This window comes from Cygnus atratus, chromosome 5, assembly GCF_013377495.2.
Source record: "Cygnus atratus isolate AKBS03 ecotype Queensland, Australia chromosome 5, CAtr_DNAZoo_HiC_assembly, whole genome shotgun sequence".
NCBI lineage: Eukaryota > Metazoa > Chordata > Aves > Anseriformes > Anatidae > Cygnus > Cygnus atratus.
The window spans coordinates 6,847,366-6,865,142 of NC_066366.1; the positions used below are offsets into that span (position 1 = coordinate 6,847,366).

The window sequence follows — 17,777 nt, forward strand, 5'->3', positions numbered from 1 at the left end:
CCATATTCTTCAGCATGGGCAGTAAGATGCATTGTTTTACTTGTATTTCATTGTGAAAATGCTGAGGATTTTTAGTTTGACATGGATTTTTTTCTAATATTAGTCTGTGACAAGGGGGTTTATATATACATATTACCTAATTGCAATTACTTCTCCAAAGAGGTCTAAATGTTTGGTGTCTTCAGTAAAATCCAAGTAGTATGGCATGGCTTTATTTCATTGGCAATACGACGTGTAAGACTTAAAGTTTTTTCTTCTCTTGGATAGTTAGTATAGCACAGATGCAGCCCCATGGGTAGTGCCACAGATTTTGACTAGTGATTTGTGGTGAAGTATCATTAATTTCTGTCTGAGGCCTTGGGAAAGTGTATGTGTACAGCACTGGAATTAACAGGTTGGAAGTTACTTCCTCAGTGAAACAGATTAGTCAGTGCTGAACCTAGTATCAGAACCAAAAGCATGGCAGTAACATTGTAGGTGCAACAAGTGAACTGAACAATTTGCATTGTTTACAGTTAGTGTTTCAAACTTAAAACACATGCTTATGTGCTAGGGAAGGAAAGCTTACTAATTATTAGCTTACCTAATGATATGCTGTCCCACTACACATCTTCATGCTTTTAAATTTCCTTTTATTAAAAAAAAAAGATTTGTGCTAAGCTAAAAACAAGTCTGCGAAAACCATGGCTTTCTATTGATGGGGGCATGATTGCTTACTATTAAAAAATAACTGAGCAGAGTGAGGCGGCCTCACCTCACAATCCCTGTAACAGAATTACATGCAAAGTAATTAGACAAGTAGTCTCCACTGCATGCAAAGTATTAGACATCCCCTTCCACATCCCCAGCAACCACTGCAATGCTGGCCCTGTGTAACATGCTTTGTTGTGAACTTGTGCTCAGACAGGTGGCTGCTCCATGCTGGCCTCCCCAGGAACCACACAGTGTTGGGTTATGAGGGGTAAACTCAGCACTGCTTCCCCACTTTCTGGTCATGTGCTTGATCAGGGTATATATGAAATATTAATGAAATAGTAACTAAAACTATTTGGAGAACAAGAAGATCTTCAACATACAAAGCCAACTGCTTACAGACCTTGCTTCAGTTAATGGTGTTTGCTTTCTAAGCTGTAAAGCTAAACAGAAAGGGAGTTAAGGAGTTAACACTATAAACCTCATGATTTTGGGTTTTGTTAATCGAGTGATTGCATAGCAATGGAAATGTCAATTGCAACATTAAACTGTTTAATTGAACTATTTATTTTGCTAATCTGCATTCTAGTGCAGGATTGTCTTTCTTAAATTAGACTCTTCTGTACTAAGTCTTATGTTAAGCTTTGGTTTATAAAAAGTATATTTATCAAATCTTCTAGATTAAAGCTGAAATACGCATTTCAAATGAAACTTTTTGCAATTGACTTATTTTTCTCTTCACATTTCCTTGCATGCTTAATGTTAGCAAAATTTGACAATCTGAACCTTTGTACCTGACTCTTCTTCGATTATTAACTGCTACATTTTTATTCTGTCAGGTGAAAGAAGGATTTACTGCTTCACATGAGCAGTCTTCTCATGTAACTGTAACTCCAGCAAAAAGTGAAAGAATGCTTGGAGATGAAGGCAGCTGTTCTATTCATAATTCTAAGATACAAAATCAAATAGAAGAAATTGAGAAATTCCTCCAGTTGGAGAGACTTTGTTCATCAAGAAAAAGAAAACATGAAGACAGAGAATAAAGAACAGTGGCAGGAACTTAAAAGCATGTACGTGTCTGTTAGGCACAGATAAATCACTTGCACAAACCAGAGTGATAAAGGTATTCCTATAGAATGTGGTATGTATTAATTGTGCTTTCATGTTTAATACAAAGTATAGACCTCTTCTGTTTAAAAATGGTGAAATTCCTACTAATAAAGTTCTGTTTCTGCAGTCAACTGCACGCAAGTTGTTACAAGTTTTGCCTGAAGTTAAAAGTTCACTAAAGTTTTAATAAACCTGTAAGTAATATTAAACTATTGCTTAAGATTCCCCTCTTTCTTGTTCTGAGGAACTTTTGACTGAAATAATTCAATTTGGTTTCTGTCAGACTGCTCAGTCAATTTTCAAACAATCAGCTGCAACTGTTTCAAAATATAATGGCTCCTCCTAGAAACATAACAACTTAAAGCAGTTCAAAGAGGCAGATGAAGAAAATCATCTGCTTACCTCTACTACAGAAGTATTTAAATATTTGTCTAAGTAATACCTCTGTCAGCACTAAAGCATCAGGTATGATTCACAAAGATATACCAGCAGGTATTGCTTCATAGTTTCACTTTTAACTCACTCATGTTTTTCCTCCTTTAGGGTATGAGGGAAGCTCTCTCTCATTTCACATTATTTACACTCTTTTTTCTGATTACCCTCCCTTCATTCCCCCACCTCTTGCTTTGGCAAGAGGAAAGATCCTCATATTATGAACTTACATAACAATAACAAAAGAAACAACCACTATTGCTAATGTTATATATTGATAATTATGTAATAAAATCAACAGATGATACTCTCCCAGGTTAGCTTTATTGCCTTTTTTTTGGTTTCAATTTAGAATATTTAGCTTCTATAAACCAATTGCATACATTCTGGCAGTGTTCACAAATCATCAAAATTTTTAATAAAAATTATCTATAGTAAGACATTTCTAGGTCATTTTTAAGTGTCTGAGAGACTGAGGAGACTGTTTTTCACTTGATTCAAATTTTGTTTCCAGGTGTTTAGAGTGTCATACAATTGCTGCCATTGCTGCTTTCCAAAGGTCCGATGTGTGCTGTGACTAGAGAAGTAAAACAAAATTAGAAGATGATTACTAGAGGTCATGCTCACCTAATAATTCTTTGATAGCATTACTTTGCTCTCATACACGAATAGGGAAATTTTATTTTCTGTATATAAAGGGCTGCACTTTACCAGCTACAGAAATCTGTAGCCTTCCCAAATATTTAAAGCAACAACAGTCATTAGTATTCTTGTCACTATTAGGTCATTAAATGAAATGTGCTGGAAAATAGGACTCTTTCATTAAATAAGCTAATCACATTCAGTCTGAGCTTTAATAAAATTATGATAAATAGCAACTATTTAACTACCAGCAACTGATAGGAACAATACCTTGCTTCTAGTTAAAATATTCTACAACTGTAAGTGAAATAATTAGAACACACTAAGTTCCACAAAATGCTATGAAGAATTGTCTTACCTGACAACTACTTTTCTCTGTGTCTGATCTATTTTGCAGTATACCATCTTTGTCTTTACAGCTGCAAAAAAAGCAATGCTGTTTTGAGCAGTATTTTCAAGACAGTGTTAAGGTATTAAATTGCATAAAACCTCTTTATAATTGGATCAATACAACTACAAAAAAAACAGTTCACTTAATATTTTTCACTGATGTTGTTAAAAGTCCAATAGGCAGAAAAGCAAAATGATGTAACAAGATGAAGGTCATACATCTATCTTCATTGTTTGATGCCAATCTATTAAAGCAATATCCTGTATAGTTTTTATGAACTTCTCTCCCCTACAAACACATCCTGTTTTAATGACAACAAACAGAACCAGACGAAAAAATTAAACCTGCAAACAATTTATTAGTTCTATAAAGAATTATCTGAAATATATCTATCACCAAAAGGAAAAGTCACTCATAAAAATGTCAGCAGTTGTACATGTCTTTTAAGCACAAAATTTTACAGATATGTATCTTAGAACAGAAATTTAAAAATATTTCTCTGAATATTTAACATCAGCCTTGAAGACTATAAAAGGTATGGCTCATTAGCATTGTGTAAAGTGCTTTGTTACAGTTCTTACCATCAATAACAAATGCTTCTACATCATCAGCTCCAATCTGAAGTTCCTGTTGCATTGTGTCAAATGATATTTCTTTGTTCTCTACAGCCATCCCCATGAAAGTAAGTAGCCTCATTTTTGCCATATTCTGTTCATGCAACAAGCCTATGTAGAAGTATAGATAACCAGTAAGAACATCACCATAACCGAAATTTAGATGGAAAGGGTACAAGTGGTACAAGTGATTTTTTCAGTTGCATCATCAGGAAGAACAGCAGCACAACAACAAATGAAAAATAACTGGTGATGTCAAAGCCTTCCTACAGCAGCACCACTCATTTTCATGTAGTTGCTTAAAAAAACACCCAACAAATCTGTAATGGTTCAGCAACACAACATTTTTGTCCCATAAACATGTGCTTTGATACTTAATGACTTCATACCAAAGTATAAAAACACTGAGTTGCATCTAGGGTGGCTAAAGTGTGATCTTCAAGAGCATATGAACAGATAGTAAAAGTCATTCATCTTTTACATGATAGTATGAATAGCAGCACAAGAAACTGAACCTTGCACATCTACATCAGAATCTGTTTTACTGAAGAAGTCTAGGTAAACAGTTAAGACACATGGATGAGCCAAGGCATTTCTAAATTAAGTTCTCTGAGGCACCAACTAAGATTTGCTGGAAGTTTCTTTAAAATGAACAGTAATCATTTTGTTTTGGAATGACATTATAAGCATTCACATTGCTTCAGTAAATATTTAAGTTTGGAATTTATAACATCCATACTCTAATAGAAAAGCACATTAATAGAGGACATCATGTTGTGTTAATTAGCTGTAATTATGATGCAGGCTCCCTATTTGGCACCAATTCAACAAAAATGTGATCACCATAATTCATATAAATGAGGAGCATCAGAAACTATACCTAACTGGGTTTAATGGAAATCTACAAGCATCGAAAAAATCAATTAGCACACATTAACCCTAATTAACAAATGCAAATGAGATACTGATTAACTTTCTGAAAAAGACTGCTGATAATACCAGATTAAATGTGGACATGTTAGGGCGATCCAGTTGACACAGATAATGCTACTGCTGGCCTAAGTTGTCAGCATTAATAAAACAACAAATTGTAACAAACTGATGCCACCTGTAGGAGCCTTCACTGCACAGCTTTCATAGACATTTTAATTGGTCCTGATGCAGAAAAGTAGAACAGTTTAAAATATTTATTTTTTTGGAATAGATCTAGGTGTTTTAAAGAATATTGGAATGTCTCATCAATTAATTGCGTTGTTTTCTGTACCAAACTGCTATTGTTTTTAAAAGGCATAACTGGAAGAAGTAGACCAAGTTCCTAGCATTAGGTCTGAACTGCCTCAGAATCTCTACCTTGGCCTCTAGAATATCTAGACCTCTCAGAATCTCTACCTTGAAGACATTCAAAATGTCCTGAGGATACCATAAAGGTGGTGAGAAATCAAGGTAAGTGGAAGTAAGGCTGTCTTTCAAAACAGTTACACAGATATCTAAGGATTTTTACCAGAATAATGTGAATATCAGATATATTTAAAATACAGACTGTATATTCACAGAAGTAAACCTAGATGCAAGAAGGCAAAAATAAATCATGACTGTTGCATGACATACAGTTGCTACCCCATGTGTAATTAATATTGCATACATTTTTTCAATTACAACTACATTTTCAGCAAATAAGCCATTTCAACACACAAAAATAAGTACAATACAAAAGATATTTCCCCTAAGAAAGAAAAGCATAAGATATTCCCACAACTAATGTTCAAATAAAAAGACAAAAGACATGCCTATCCCATATACACATTTACAAACTACCAGAAACTTACTGCTAATTTTATCCACAAAAAAATCATTGATGTTTCCATCATTTTAATACCTAAAGTACCAGCATTTTAAAGCTCTGAAGGTAATTATTCTCAGAATTATACCACACTCCATTAAACAAAATAATGCATATGTTAAAAGGCTGCACTAAACTTGGTTTTAACAAAACTATGCCTTTCTTCAAATGCATTCAGTTAGTGTTCAAGTGTCATTTCAAAATCAAAGTTATAAAAAAAAAAAACAGATTTTTATGGAAACATTTATTCATTACCAATATGTCAAAACCGTAATGCAGTAATAAAAAAATCTGCATCATTGAGCAATTTCTGCATTGTCACTGACCCCTGTCCTAAAAAGCTGGAATATAAAAAACGTAATTTTAATGCATGCAATAGCTTATGAACCAGTGCTCCTTTGAAACAGTCAATTACACATCAACGGGGGAGTGTCAAAGTGTTAATTACTACTCCTTTCTTCCACAGTGTGTAAATAAAGAGGGTGCTGACATTAACATTCCATCACATTGCTTCATGTGATGAAACAAATTAACTGGGACAGACTGTGGCTTGCGAGGTCTAATGCATCAGCGCACGCGTGCACACACACCGTAGTTTGCATGTTTTACCTTACCATTCAGGAAAGGTATTTGCTGTTATAAACTTACTGATCATAAAAAAAAAAAAAAAAAGATTTATACCAGCTGCTGTTTTTGCTGGAAAACCGTAATCTCTGACCTAGCCTAGAGTAGCAACGTGTTACAAATTCGCCCCCAAAAGGTTTAAGTGAAAAGAAGTGGGAGAAAAGAGTCATCTTCCAAACACCTCTAATGCTTGTCCTAGTATAAGAAACCATAGTTTTTAGATAGTCCATTTCTGAACTAGCAAGGGTTAGAGTCTACAAACTCTAATCCAGTGTTAAAAAAAATCCTATTAAAATTCTCTGGCTTCAATATTTTTCTGTTGAAACTGAAACAGTTTGTGGGTTCTATTATCTTAAACCATGTAAATAGTCAGAAACATATTGATTTGAAAACTTACCAAGAGAGTCAATGAAGTCTTTGTTGTTCTGATAAAACTTGACATAGGATGCTAGTTTCGCGCTTACAAAAATTGTCAAAAGCTAGAAAACAAGCGTAAGAACACTTCAAACATTTTCTGTTTCCCTTCTTGAAGACTGCACAGATAGATATATAAAACACCACTACTACTATTGAACTGAAAAACAAATGCAAAAAGAAAGTTAAAATTCTGGCCGCTGCCACCAGCCAAGGGTGTGCCTTGTGCTACCAACCCATGCTGTGCTTTCTTTTCTCAGACCTGAAAGGTAGTTTTGCCACAAGAACTCATGTAAAGACAGGATTTGTAACTCTGATGCTTCTAAAGGGGAATGTTCTATTATCCATGCTACATTTTACATGTAACTTTTTTTTTTTTAATTTTAAAAGCAATAAAAAAAGTACATTGCAGATTACCGACATAGACAACTCTTTTAATGAATTTCAAAAGACACCAATAAAGGAGGCACTCAATAGATATCAAACCAACTTGCTAAAATCAAAGTTACTTACATCGTGAATAAGTTCTCCTTCCAAAAATTTGACTGGTTTTAAGGCAAGAAGATGATCAAAGAGAAAGGTATTTGGATCCTTCAATGCTCGTACAATGCATCTGGTTAGAAAAGGAGATTTTACTTTTTTTTTTTTTTTTAAAACGTTTTTATGATTAAATGCAATTCAATTTGTTTTTCTTGATTTTCTAGGAAATACTCTGTAGTTTTCAACTATTCTTAAATGTAAGGCATGTCACATTTCTAGGTAACTTTAATCTTTGCTTCACAGACAAAAAAGAAAACAAAACAAAGAAACAGAAACTGTTAAGTACTTTGCCCCATATCACAAATAAAATTGGCCAGGTGGTAAGGCTACAGATCAACCTACTGTTTCCATCTATGCATTTGTTTCTAGCCAGATCTTCATTCCTAGCGGTATTTTTACCGTTCTCCTAAAACTTCATAGAATTAAGTCGTTTAGGAAGATTAATTGTACTTGAACATGTGACACAAAGCAGAGAAATCTTCAATACCAAACACTGCAAGACCTATGATTTATCAGTTGCAGCTCCGGACTATAAACAGTCCTAAAGTGTTTCTAGAACTCTAGATGAAAGCTTTTGTTCGGCAGCACATTAGAAGGCTGTCAGTGCTACACTAGCACCAATGGCCTAGACCATGACCCTACCACATAACATGCATCCAGAAGAACCTAGTCTGCACAGAGGCAGCACTGTAGTAAACCCAGAGCGCACACGTTCTTTCAGAGATAAAAAGGCCTCAGTGGTAGCCATTAAAGTCTTCATTTACTTATGCACAGACACTTTAATTTTCAAAATGAGTCATTTGATTTTCCTGCTGCTCAAGTGTAAGCTATTACACACCCAGAAGATCTACATTACTTATTAAATATCTAATTCCCAAGAATAATAATGACAGACAGAACATGAAAATAAGCTTTTACACATTTTGGCCTGTGGGGAAAATAAATTAAGAATCATCTTTACTCCCAGCATGTCTACCAAGTAATTTTATTTCTGCGCAGTTCATATCCTTAGTCCTTGCTCATAGCGAAAAAAGCAAGAATTTATTTTCAATAGAAAGTGCCATTTGAAAAAAAGTATTTAAGTTAGAGAATCAAATAATCAGCGAGGAATTGACATCCTTTCAGATTTTTTAAACTTTTGATAACATAGTTGATGTAAACAACCTTCTTAGCAAGGCTGCTCTTTCTCAGCAGTGAGCACAAGTATGCCTGCACACTTGTGCAGTGGAGTAAACCTGACAGCCTGGAAACAAGCAAACCTACCACAGGCTGCACAGATAAACTCCTTATCAAGTCAGCCATGCTATAGAAAAAGGGCCACAGGAGGGCCCTTGCCTGCCAGGACATTTGATATTCTTTATTAGTAAGACAATCAACGTAATTCAGCAATTTAGAAAAAGCCACTTTTAAGGGAACTAGGAAGTCAGTGTTACCTGTGAGCATCAACTCTAGCCTGGGAAGCGTTGTCCTCTGTGTAACTCCCCAATAGCTCCACCATTACTTTTGCTGCAGTGTCACTATGAAAGAAAAACAAAGTTAACTCTGGATTGCTGGGGGAAAAAAAGTTCAAACAAGACACTCAAATATTTGATTAATACCATTATGATGTTACAGGTCAAATTAAGTTACACTTGAAAAGATGTAGATGATCCATTTTAATTCTAGTGGAGAGAACAAATTAACTAGATGTATTCTTTCAATTCTTGTTCTACAAAATGTTTATCTTCACCCTTCATTTCATTCTCTTAAATTGATAAATTACCTGCTGGTTATGGAAAAAGCTCTCTGAGCTAGGAACAGCTTTATATGGTTCACTAGAATGCTCTTCTTATGCACATCTGGATTTAATCATTGCAGAATAAGTAGCACTGCAAAGTTTATTTCAAATGTAAAATGGCATATCTTAAAGAATATTTATGGTCAGAAAAGTGACTGTGTAAAAGCTCCCTTTTCTTCTTTCACAGATTCTCTCCAAGTATTCAGAACGAGAGCTGCTCATTTCACTGATGAAGTTACACAGCCAGCAATTAGATTGACTTAGGCTGCTGCAAAGGAAGCAGCTTCCAACACCGGTTTGACAGACAGCTTTTAGAAAAAGCATTCATTTGAAGAAAATTAAAGACATCATCAGGGCAGACAAGACTGTAGATTTACTTAAACAGCTCCTTGACATTACTGCAAACCAGCTCCAAGACAGATACTGTAATTTTAACTGATTTTGATTTATTTTTATGCAGTGGTTCTCACCACTATTGAGACCATTAACTTCTCATGCTTTTTCACAAAGTTTTCAGCAAAAAATATATGCAGTGAATATACACAGACTGGCAAGTGTTCTGCTGCTTTTCTGCACATATACTTGGAGTCCCCTTTAGGCAGAAGTACTTTCTCAGTGGACAGGAAGGCTGGATATTACTCTGTGAGTTATAATGTAAAGCTAAACTCTTCCCTGAAAGTAACTGAATTCCAGATAAAGCAACCTTCCCTACACAAGCTACAGTGAAGAAAATTAACTGTATTCCAGCCAAAACCTGTATACACAAGTGTGGCCTGATAGACTTATAAAATTTTCCATGCTGATACGGGTTTATCCTATATAGCAGCACAAGCTAGCATGGTTTTTATAGTCCAAAGACTATGTTCACATGGATATTAATTTTAAAACTATCAGTATTACTATTTGCCAATTTCTCTATAGGGTGAGGTTTTGTGCTCCTAGAAAATTTGGCAGGTATCCTTTATGTGCAGTGCGAATCATGGGAAGCAAACAGTATCATATATAATCTGGATGTCCACTGAGTAAAAAGAGAGGTTGTACTAAAGGCAGAGAAGTTTTCTACAGGTGCCAGCCATTATTCCCAAACTGTTTTGAACAGAAAACTTGAATATTTGTTTTAAGATTTTGTCATTAAAGAGGTTGGCCTATGCTTTGTTGTGGCAACTGATACTGGTGTGTAGAACTGATAGCCTTGTATCAGTGAAATAGAACAGATGTAGACAGCTTTACACATGCAAGAACTATTTGCATGCGCGTCAGTCTACAACAGACTAATTTTTGCGCTAGTGAAGCCTTATCAATGCTCAATATTTAGTGAAGACAAAGAACCATTTTAAAATGGGACTTGCACTATAGAGGTATTCAAACAAAGAGGCTCAGCTGATGTTCTAATCAACCTAGTAAGTCCCCATATTTAATATACGTTTTCTATTTTTGTACTTATATACTTCCAGAAATCTGCAACATAGTTCTGAACTTTCCTCCTCTTCTCTCTCCCTTAGGAGCGAAAGTTAAAGCTATGTTTTTCACTCACTTCAAATAAAATTTGCAATCCCTCCCCACCTTTTTTGAAGGGGGAGAAGCAGCATATTGTATGTCTAGCAAACATCAGAATGCTACAAGGCAATCACTCCCAAACTTCCTGTGCTAAAGCCTTGTAAGCCTCAACAAATACGCCAGAATTCTTCTATTCCTTTTATTATTTCATCTTACTCTATTCAGTGTCAGACTACTACCATAAATTAGGGTGTTTAAAGCAGTATTACAGATCACCATTTCACCAAAGCTTATTGCTGAGTGTGTATTTCACCTAAGATTTAAGTGTGAACATTTTTCTAGCAAGACAGCTGGCACAAACACTCCTGGCTCCACTTGCCAGTCTGGATGAGTAACTCGACAAAATGCCAGTAAGAATTGAAAAGTTATAGTAGATAAAGGGACGAAAAAAATAGAGTATTCAGTCTTCAGAAAATTTTGGAATCGAGTCCCTTTACATTAAATTAAATGAAACAGTTACTTTGCAGGTGCCTGAAATGCTGAGCTTTTGGCTACAGGTATTGATAACCAGACTTGCCAGACCTGTTTGAAGGTAAACTTGGACAAGACTCATCCCAGTCTGAATCCTGCCAGGTCGATGGCAGAGACAAAACTGTGAGCTGCGTCAGGCTGGAGCCTGGCATGACATTCAAGGTCTCACAATAGAACTCAACTCTTTGGCTGCATGCAAACCATACGTGCCTGCAAAACTTCACCTGCAACTGGAAAACAGGTTGTGTTACCTTGCAGTTTCATACCAACACAGCTAGGAAAATGTTGAATATTAAAGCCGAGGCACAAAACTGCTACAGAACCTTTATGACAAGGATCATAAGTAGCAGTGAAAGTAACTAATCTCCTGCAAAGTTCAGCTACCAAATACAGATCTCAGAAACAAGCCAGAGCAGCTATCTGTTCTCCAGCCACCACCACCAATTTTTCTTCAGTTGATCATGGGAAAGATAAGAATCCTTCTTCGAAGAAAAGAAGACGATTTTGATCATCAGTAAGAAGAAACTTCAACCAGAAAGTGACTGGAAAAGATTTGATAAAACAAGCTTTCACTTATCACTGTAGGAAAAGGAACAACGAACTTAACATCTGCGTATCTACTCTTCACAAGCTGTTCGCTACCAAGCTATCCACTGGGGAAAGTCTATTAGGTCTGGAAAGCCATTTTTTCTGCCACATAAAATAAACCAAAAAAAACCAATCCCATTGCTTTCAACAATGTGGGTTTTTTTCTTTATTATAAATCAACATGGTAACTGAGGTATGATTTTTATTGCTTATTTTTCAGTTCCCCCTTATCTTCCCAAACTGCTAGGTAGAGCAACATTCCTGCGTGCAAAAGCTGGAATGCTGCTGTGAGTTTCCCATACTATTGCAAATACTGCCCACTGATCCAGGAGAGTGAACCAGGTCAAAGGTGCTAGGGTCACTTCTTGTTTTCTTTCCTGGAGAGAAATATAAGTGCTCTGAAAAACTGCTCAGTTCAGTGCAAAGCTCACTGCAACAGATGGTAAGGACACTGAGTGCAGGAGTAATATATTACAGAGTTAGTGAAAGTTTTTAAATGCCTAATTTAAAAAATGTCACCTATTATTGGTGAGCAGTTTTTTTTTTTTTAATGAAATCTGACAGTTAACTACTAAGTAACTTTGGTAGCAAGGTTACTAGTAGGACTGAAAACAAAAGTTACAAGTTTAATCCACAGATTTGATAACAAGACTAGCTAAAAATAGTTAGCTATTAAGTATGGAAATTAAACTAGTTAAAACCTCTCAGTAAATCAAGTGTTTAGAGTATGAGCATTGCAGAATATCAGCATAATATTTCTAAAACAAACTAAGTGCTATGCTGCATACAAGATCTGATTAATATATCTGAAATCTCTCATGAAGTACGATCAGTACAAAAGCATTTTAATGTCAGTGACAGGAAATCGCAGTAACATAACTCACGGTGTAACTACTCCACGAGGATTAATCATCCCTAAATGGAGGTGAGGTAAAAGTGATCCTGCTATGCTGACACAGCATTTCCAGGCTACAATTTCACCATGCCCAAATAAGCTAACTCTCCTGCCAGAAGAAACTTTCCTCCTACTACGACAGCTCCACACATGCCTTTTTTTCTGCAAGTCACCTCCCTAGTCCAATCCATTGCACAGCTGCACATATGCCTACACCAGCGCGCGCACACGCACACAACACACACACTGGTTCCAGTACTTGGAGGCACAGGACAGGAACAGGTGGAGTACAAGACAGAATCAGGTCTGCAGCAATAAAAAGCTATGCAAACGTAGGAAAAGCTGCTTTCCCCCCTCCCATAAATTACAGCGGGGTCAATTTAGATAGGCCGAAACAGTTGTGGAACTACATGCCGAAACCACTTTTAAGTACCAGCCCATCTCAACAGCCCTAGCCAATGCACTCGATATACTATATCAGCTGAGATAAATTGATGACAGCTCTCAGTTAAGACTTGCATTAATTAACAGGCACAGTACGCACAGCATTACTTTGCATGCCAGAAGACACTGGTCTGCCAAGTTTGTTAGATCAAAGATACCTCTTATGATCCAGGATAATGATTTAAAATGGTCAAGCAGGTATTCTGTGGACATTAATTTTGATGACTAGTGGAAAGCGTTGTCCTAAAGGTAATGTTTATATAAAAGACCGATCCTGTTAACTGTGATTGATAAGCCTCCCAACATCATTAAGAGATAGCACTACCACGCACTAAAATGTCAAAAGTGCAATTAAATAATAAACTTGGCACAACATTACAATGCTTGAAGATTAGTATTTATAGAAAGGGATAGTTTTATTTTGGGAGTCTATGGTTTGTAGTTAATTCACTACTAACTTCAAAAACGCTTACAAAAACATAGAAAAAAAGAGGTACCTTTGGACTGAATTATCAGTACAGATTCATTTTTAAGTGCCATGAAAAATACTTTTATTAAAAATCACTTGCAATAGATCAATTCAAGATGCAGTTATTACTTGTCTTTTATACCTCTTTTTGCAGTCTACTAGGACGTCATACAGCAGTCTCAGAAGAGTATGCTTTTTCTCTGTGCTGAGATTCCAGTCAGAAATCCATTTTCGGACCTAAGGAGAATACACGTGAAGAGGAAGCGTTGGAAAAAAGCTAACAAGAAACTGCAAATACTTCTAATTTACTCTCAAGCAGAAAAGGATTCAAGAGATCTTTCACAGATCTTTTGGGTCCTCTGACTCTCAGGCTCCCCATGCAGAACCTGGAAGTTTTCCCATGACAAGGCCAGATGTCTGTGCTCTTCGTGTGATTCCAATACATTCTGATTCCAGAGGAAGGGACAAGAACTTGCCGCCCAAATTCCTGATCAAAACTTCTCACTTTCATTACATCCACAAGAATCAGACACATCTAACTATGCTCAGCATCAGAGATGGAAAATAAACAGCAGCTTGATTTAGATTCTGGACGCAGACCTTTAAAAGGTAAGAAGTCGTGTCCTACATTTGTTATTTCAGTAGTGTCTAGCAATTTACAGCAGGGAAAAATGGTCTGGATCAACTCTGATTAATATTTAGTGAGATGCAACACTGTTGATACAAAGGCTGTAACTTGAAGCACCACAGTAATTAATTACCTGGTCTAGTTCAGTTGGAATGTACTGGATGGCACCGCACGAGGAGGCCACTTTAAGAAGGCTGCAGTATACCGTGTATCTCACAGGAGTGTTCTTATCCATGCCATGGAAGAGATTGCTCAGTCTAAACCACAAACAACAAACAATTGAGTTTAAAAGGTTTAGAGAAAGTTCACTGGAGCATATACAAAAGTTTTTATCCAGATGCGTGATACCCAAAGCACCTGGCAACACCTTAAGTCCATGAAGAATTGTAACAGCATTCAGTTTTGTAACAGGTCGCAGCAGAGAAGCCAAGAAGTCTGTGCTTCCTACAACAGACACACAGATCTTGACAGACACCCCACACTTTCATTTCCAGAGACACACAAAACAATCCATTCTCTTTAGAGGAAGGATTACTTTCCAAGACACCATTATCTCAGCTTCTCTGTAGAATACTTACAGCTGCAGTCTAAGAGATGGGCGCTCTCCTTCCCGAAATTTTACTAGTTTCTCACACAAGCTTTCAATCAGTGCTTCTTGTTTGTCAGGTTCCAGAATAAGCAGCAAAGAGACTACACTGTTCATTACACTCTCAACATCTGCACAAAACAAAATACACAGCTGTTTAGAATTGCCAGCCGCAACCATCATCAATAGCTATTTAGTGCTGGAGAGTTCCTTCTGCTGGGAATGCTTATTTTGCATTGGCAAGAACCGTAAGAGATATGATGCCAACATAACCAACATGGATATTCATCAGAATGTTCAAGAGATTTGGTTCATGTGGTCTCTTATTAACACAGCTCAATTTAAAGCAAGAATTACCACTGTAAGGTAAGAACAGAATTCGGTATTTGGTATCTTACTTGCTTCAAATTCTCTATTCACACAGAAGAGAAGTCAGGGGAACTTCAGGTTTTGGCCTTTAAATAAATAAAGCAGCGGGTTCCTCCTGCACACCTAGAAAATTGTTTTAAAGCAAGAATTCTAACCTGGTGCTCAGTGCAAGGGAAACCCAGACCACAGGAGAAGTGCCCAGAAGAACAAAGCACACGCAGAGGCCTCTGCAGCCTGTTTCAAGTACGGCATTACATGCTGCACAAATAGCGCCTGACAGGTATTCTGCCCAAAGCCTGCCCAAATATCAGTTATAGAAAGCATAAGAAAAAAAATATGACAAATACATATTTCCCCTAATGACACCTGAACATCAAACAGCACTGCGATAAGGTTCTCCAGTATTTCGTACTCATTTGCCTACAGTTAAGAGGCAAAATGAAAAATAATTGTACATACTCTTCAGATAAACCCTACGTTCTTTCAAATGCGTATTATTAATATCAGCAATTATTTTCACAGGTAAAAGTTCTAAATGGAACTTTATGTCAGTACAGATCCCCGGAGGCACAGAAAGACCATTTAAGGCTATTGCAGTATCAGTGTCACTAACCCATAGTAGCATAGATTCTAAGGATTTATATCCTACCTCAAAAGCAGTAGTGACTACTGAAAGATCCCAGTGTTTTCAGACAATATTAACCAACTAATGTTTAGGCCTTAATACTTCTAGTTACAGATGTCTACAGTGCTAGTTTTTATTGCTACTTATTTGCCATGCAGCCCCGCGGCCATTAACCAGAAGCGAATCTTACTTTATCGTTCACTTTTTTCAGAGAGAAAGCTTTTACATAAAGCTCCCTGGGCCCTCCTAACAAGCACAACCTAGCCCCATTTCTGATTTCTTCAAAGGCCACTGGGTGTTTGAGAAAGGGAGGAGTGGAGCACGCGCAGATTTTATCTGGCCGCGCTGGAGCTAAGCACTTCCAGTCTTACAAAGAAGCGCACGTTAACGTGTGAGCCATGCAACACACCCCTCAATTCAGCCCAGTCGCCTATTTGAAAGAACTGATGGCGATCACGCCTAGTGAAACCCGTACGGCCTAGGGAGGCAAACCTTTGTCATCCTCCTTCAGGCACACGTCGCAAGCCTCGATGATCTGCGCCAGGTCGACGTGGAGCCCACCTTCGGAGTTCTCTTCAGAGATCTCCGCTCCTTTGGATTTCAAGTAAGCTCGCAGTTCTGCAGCCTTAAAAGAAAAGAAAAAAAAAAAAAACAAACACAGAGCAGACGTTTCGCGAGCAGCAAGGCCCGAACAGCCCGGTTTACACCCCAGACACGTGCCGGGGGCCCCCCTGCTGCACCGGGCGCTACGGCAGGCGACAACCGGGCTGCGGGCAGCGTCCGTCAGCGGCCCCCCGGCGGCAGCCCCGGCCGCGCGGTGACGCCGCGAGGAGCCGGCCGGCCCTCCCGCAGCGAGCCCCGGGGGCGGCCCCGCGCCGCGCCCGGCCGCACCTGGTCCTCCTCCGTGATGTCGATGAAGGCCGGCACGCTCATGGCGCCGCTGCCGCCGCGGCCGGCCCGAGCACGCCGCCGTGCCGGAAGGGCGGGACGCCTTCCGGGGCCGCGCCGCCACCGCTTCCGCTTCCCCGCGCGGCGAGGGGAGGGGAGGGGAGGGGAGGGGAGGGGAGGGGAGGGGAGGGGAGGGGAGGGGAGGGCGGGAAGAGCCGCCTCGCGCCCCGCCCCTCCCCGCCCGCAGCTCCGCCTCGCGCCCCCTCAGCCCCGCCTCGCGCGGGCGGTGACCGTTGGTGCTGAGGCGGCGCTGAGGGGCCCGCCGTGTGAGGGGCGGGGGCTCTGCCCCTCGGGCCCTCGCGGAGCTGCCGCCCGCTCGCTTGGGTCCTTTCCCCGTTAACCGCGCGGCTTTTTTGCCGTGAGAGTTTAAGTACCAGGCTTAGCTTAGGTAAGCCAGCGTTGAAACCTGCGCAGAGATGTTGCAGGCGTCCCTCGTCAGGCGCCAGCAGTCTCTTGCCTTGGTCTGTCTCAGTGCCAGCCTAGTCCCTGCTCCAGGTGCTACCAATGTATTTCCAATCGAGTACTCGCTGGCATAGTATTAGTATTCATTAACAGGAATTTAGAAAACACTTAGTCACAACTGTCTGGGTTAAACATTTCTAAAGGCTTGTTTAATAAGAGCTGGACAATTCTGAGAGGGAAGGGTTCACAGATGGCCCCTTCTTGCTACATAAGAGTACTGCTAGAAAGTAATTACAGAGCTTTTCATTACTCTGAAAATCGTTGAGTAATTCAGGATAAATATTTCTGTGGAGAAATAGAGCCTGACAACTAGGAATGGAGTTCTGAAGTGCCAGGAAAAGAGCTCCGAGGTGATTTCTCTGTTAATGAGAAAGCTGAGGCTGGGACTCGGGCACTGTGTTTGGCACTGTTTACATTAGAACGCGTGAATCGCCTTGCTGAGCCAGTGTTTCGTAAAGCCTGGTCCCCGATGTAAAATAACTACATGAGATATAGTGCACCGGGGCTGGAGGTAGTGTTTTATGCTTCAAGAGTTTAAATAAATAATCTGCAGTATGAAAAAAGTTACATGGTTATTGGTCATACCACTGTGTGTTAAGGCTGTTTGGCAAAGAGGGACTGGGCTGTTAGTGAGACACTCATCTAGCCCCAATTTTAC

General features: G+C 38.7%; 2 protein-coding genes across 2 annotated transcripts in view; one reads left to right on the forward strand and one right to left on the reverse strand.

The window, feature by feature from the left end:
- The window catches only part of CCDC73 (coiled-coil domain containing 73), a 55,781-nt gene extending 53,377 nt beyond the window's left edge, over nucleotides 1-2,404 (forward strand). Inside the window, 1 exon segment of the mRNA XM_050710808.1 lies at nucleotides 1,533-2,404. Within this exon segment, the coding sequence (XP_050566765.1) occupies nucleotides 1,533-1,736 (204 nt within the window). The 3' untranslated portion in view covers nucleotides 1,737-2,404.
- A 136-nt stretch (nucleotides 2,405-2,540) lies between these two features.
- EIF3M (eukaryotic translation initiation factor 3 subunit M) lies at nucleotides 2,541-16,751 on the reverse strand. Its single transcript, XM_035550145.2, has 11 exons — nucleotides 16,601-16,751; nucleotides 16,202-16,334; nucleotides 14,708-14,846; nucleotides 14,263-14,386; nucleotides 13,644-13,738; nucleotides 8,734-8,817; nucleotides 7,274-7,373; nucleotides 6,744-6,825; nucleotides 3,850-3,993; nucleotides 3,236-3,296; nucleotides 2,541-2,812 (listed from the first exon to the last, which is right to left on the reverse strand). The coding sequence occupies exons 1-11, from the start codon at nucleotides 16,640-16,642 to the stop codon at nucleotides 2,692-2,694; spliced, it is 1,125 nt and encodes a 374-aa protein (XP_035406038.1). The 5' UTR covers nucleotides 16,643-16,751; the 3' UTR covers nucleotides 2,541-2,691.
- Nucleotides 16,752-17,777: the final 1,026 nt, after the last annotated feature.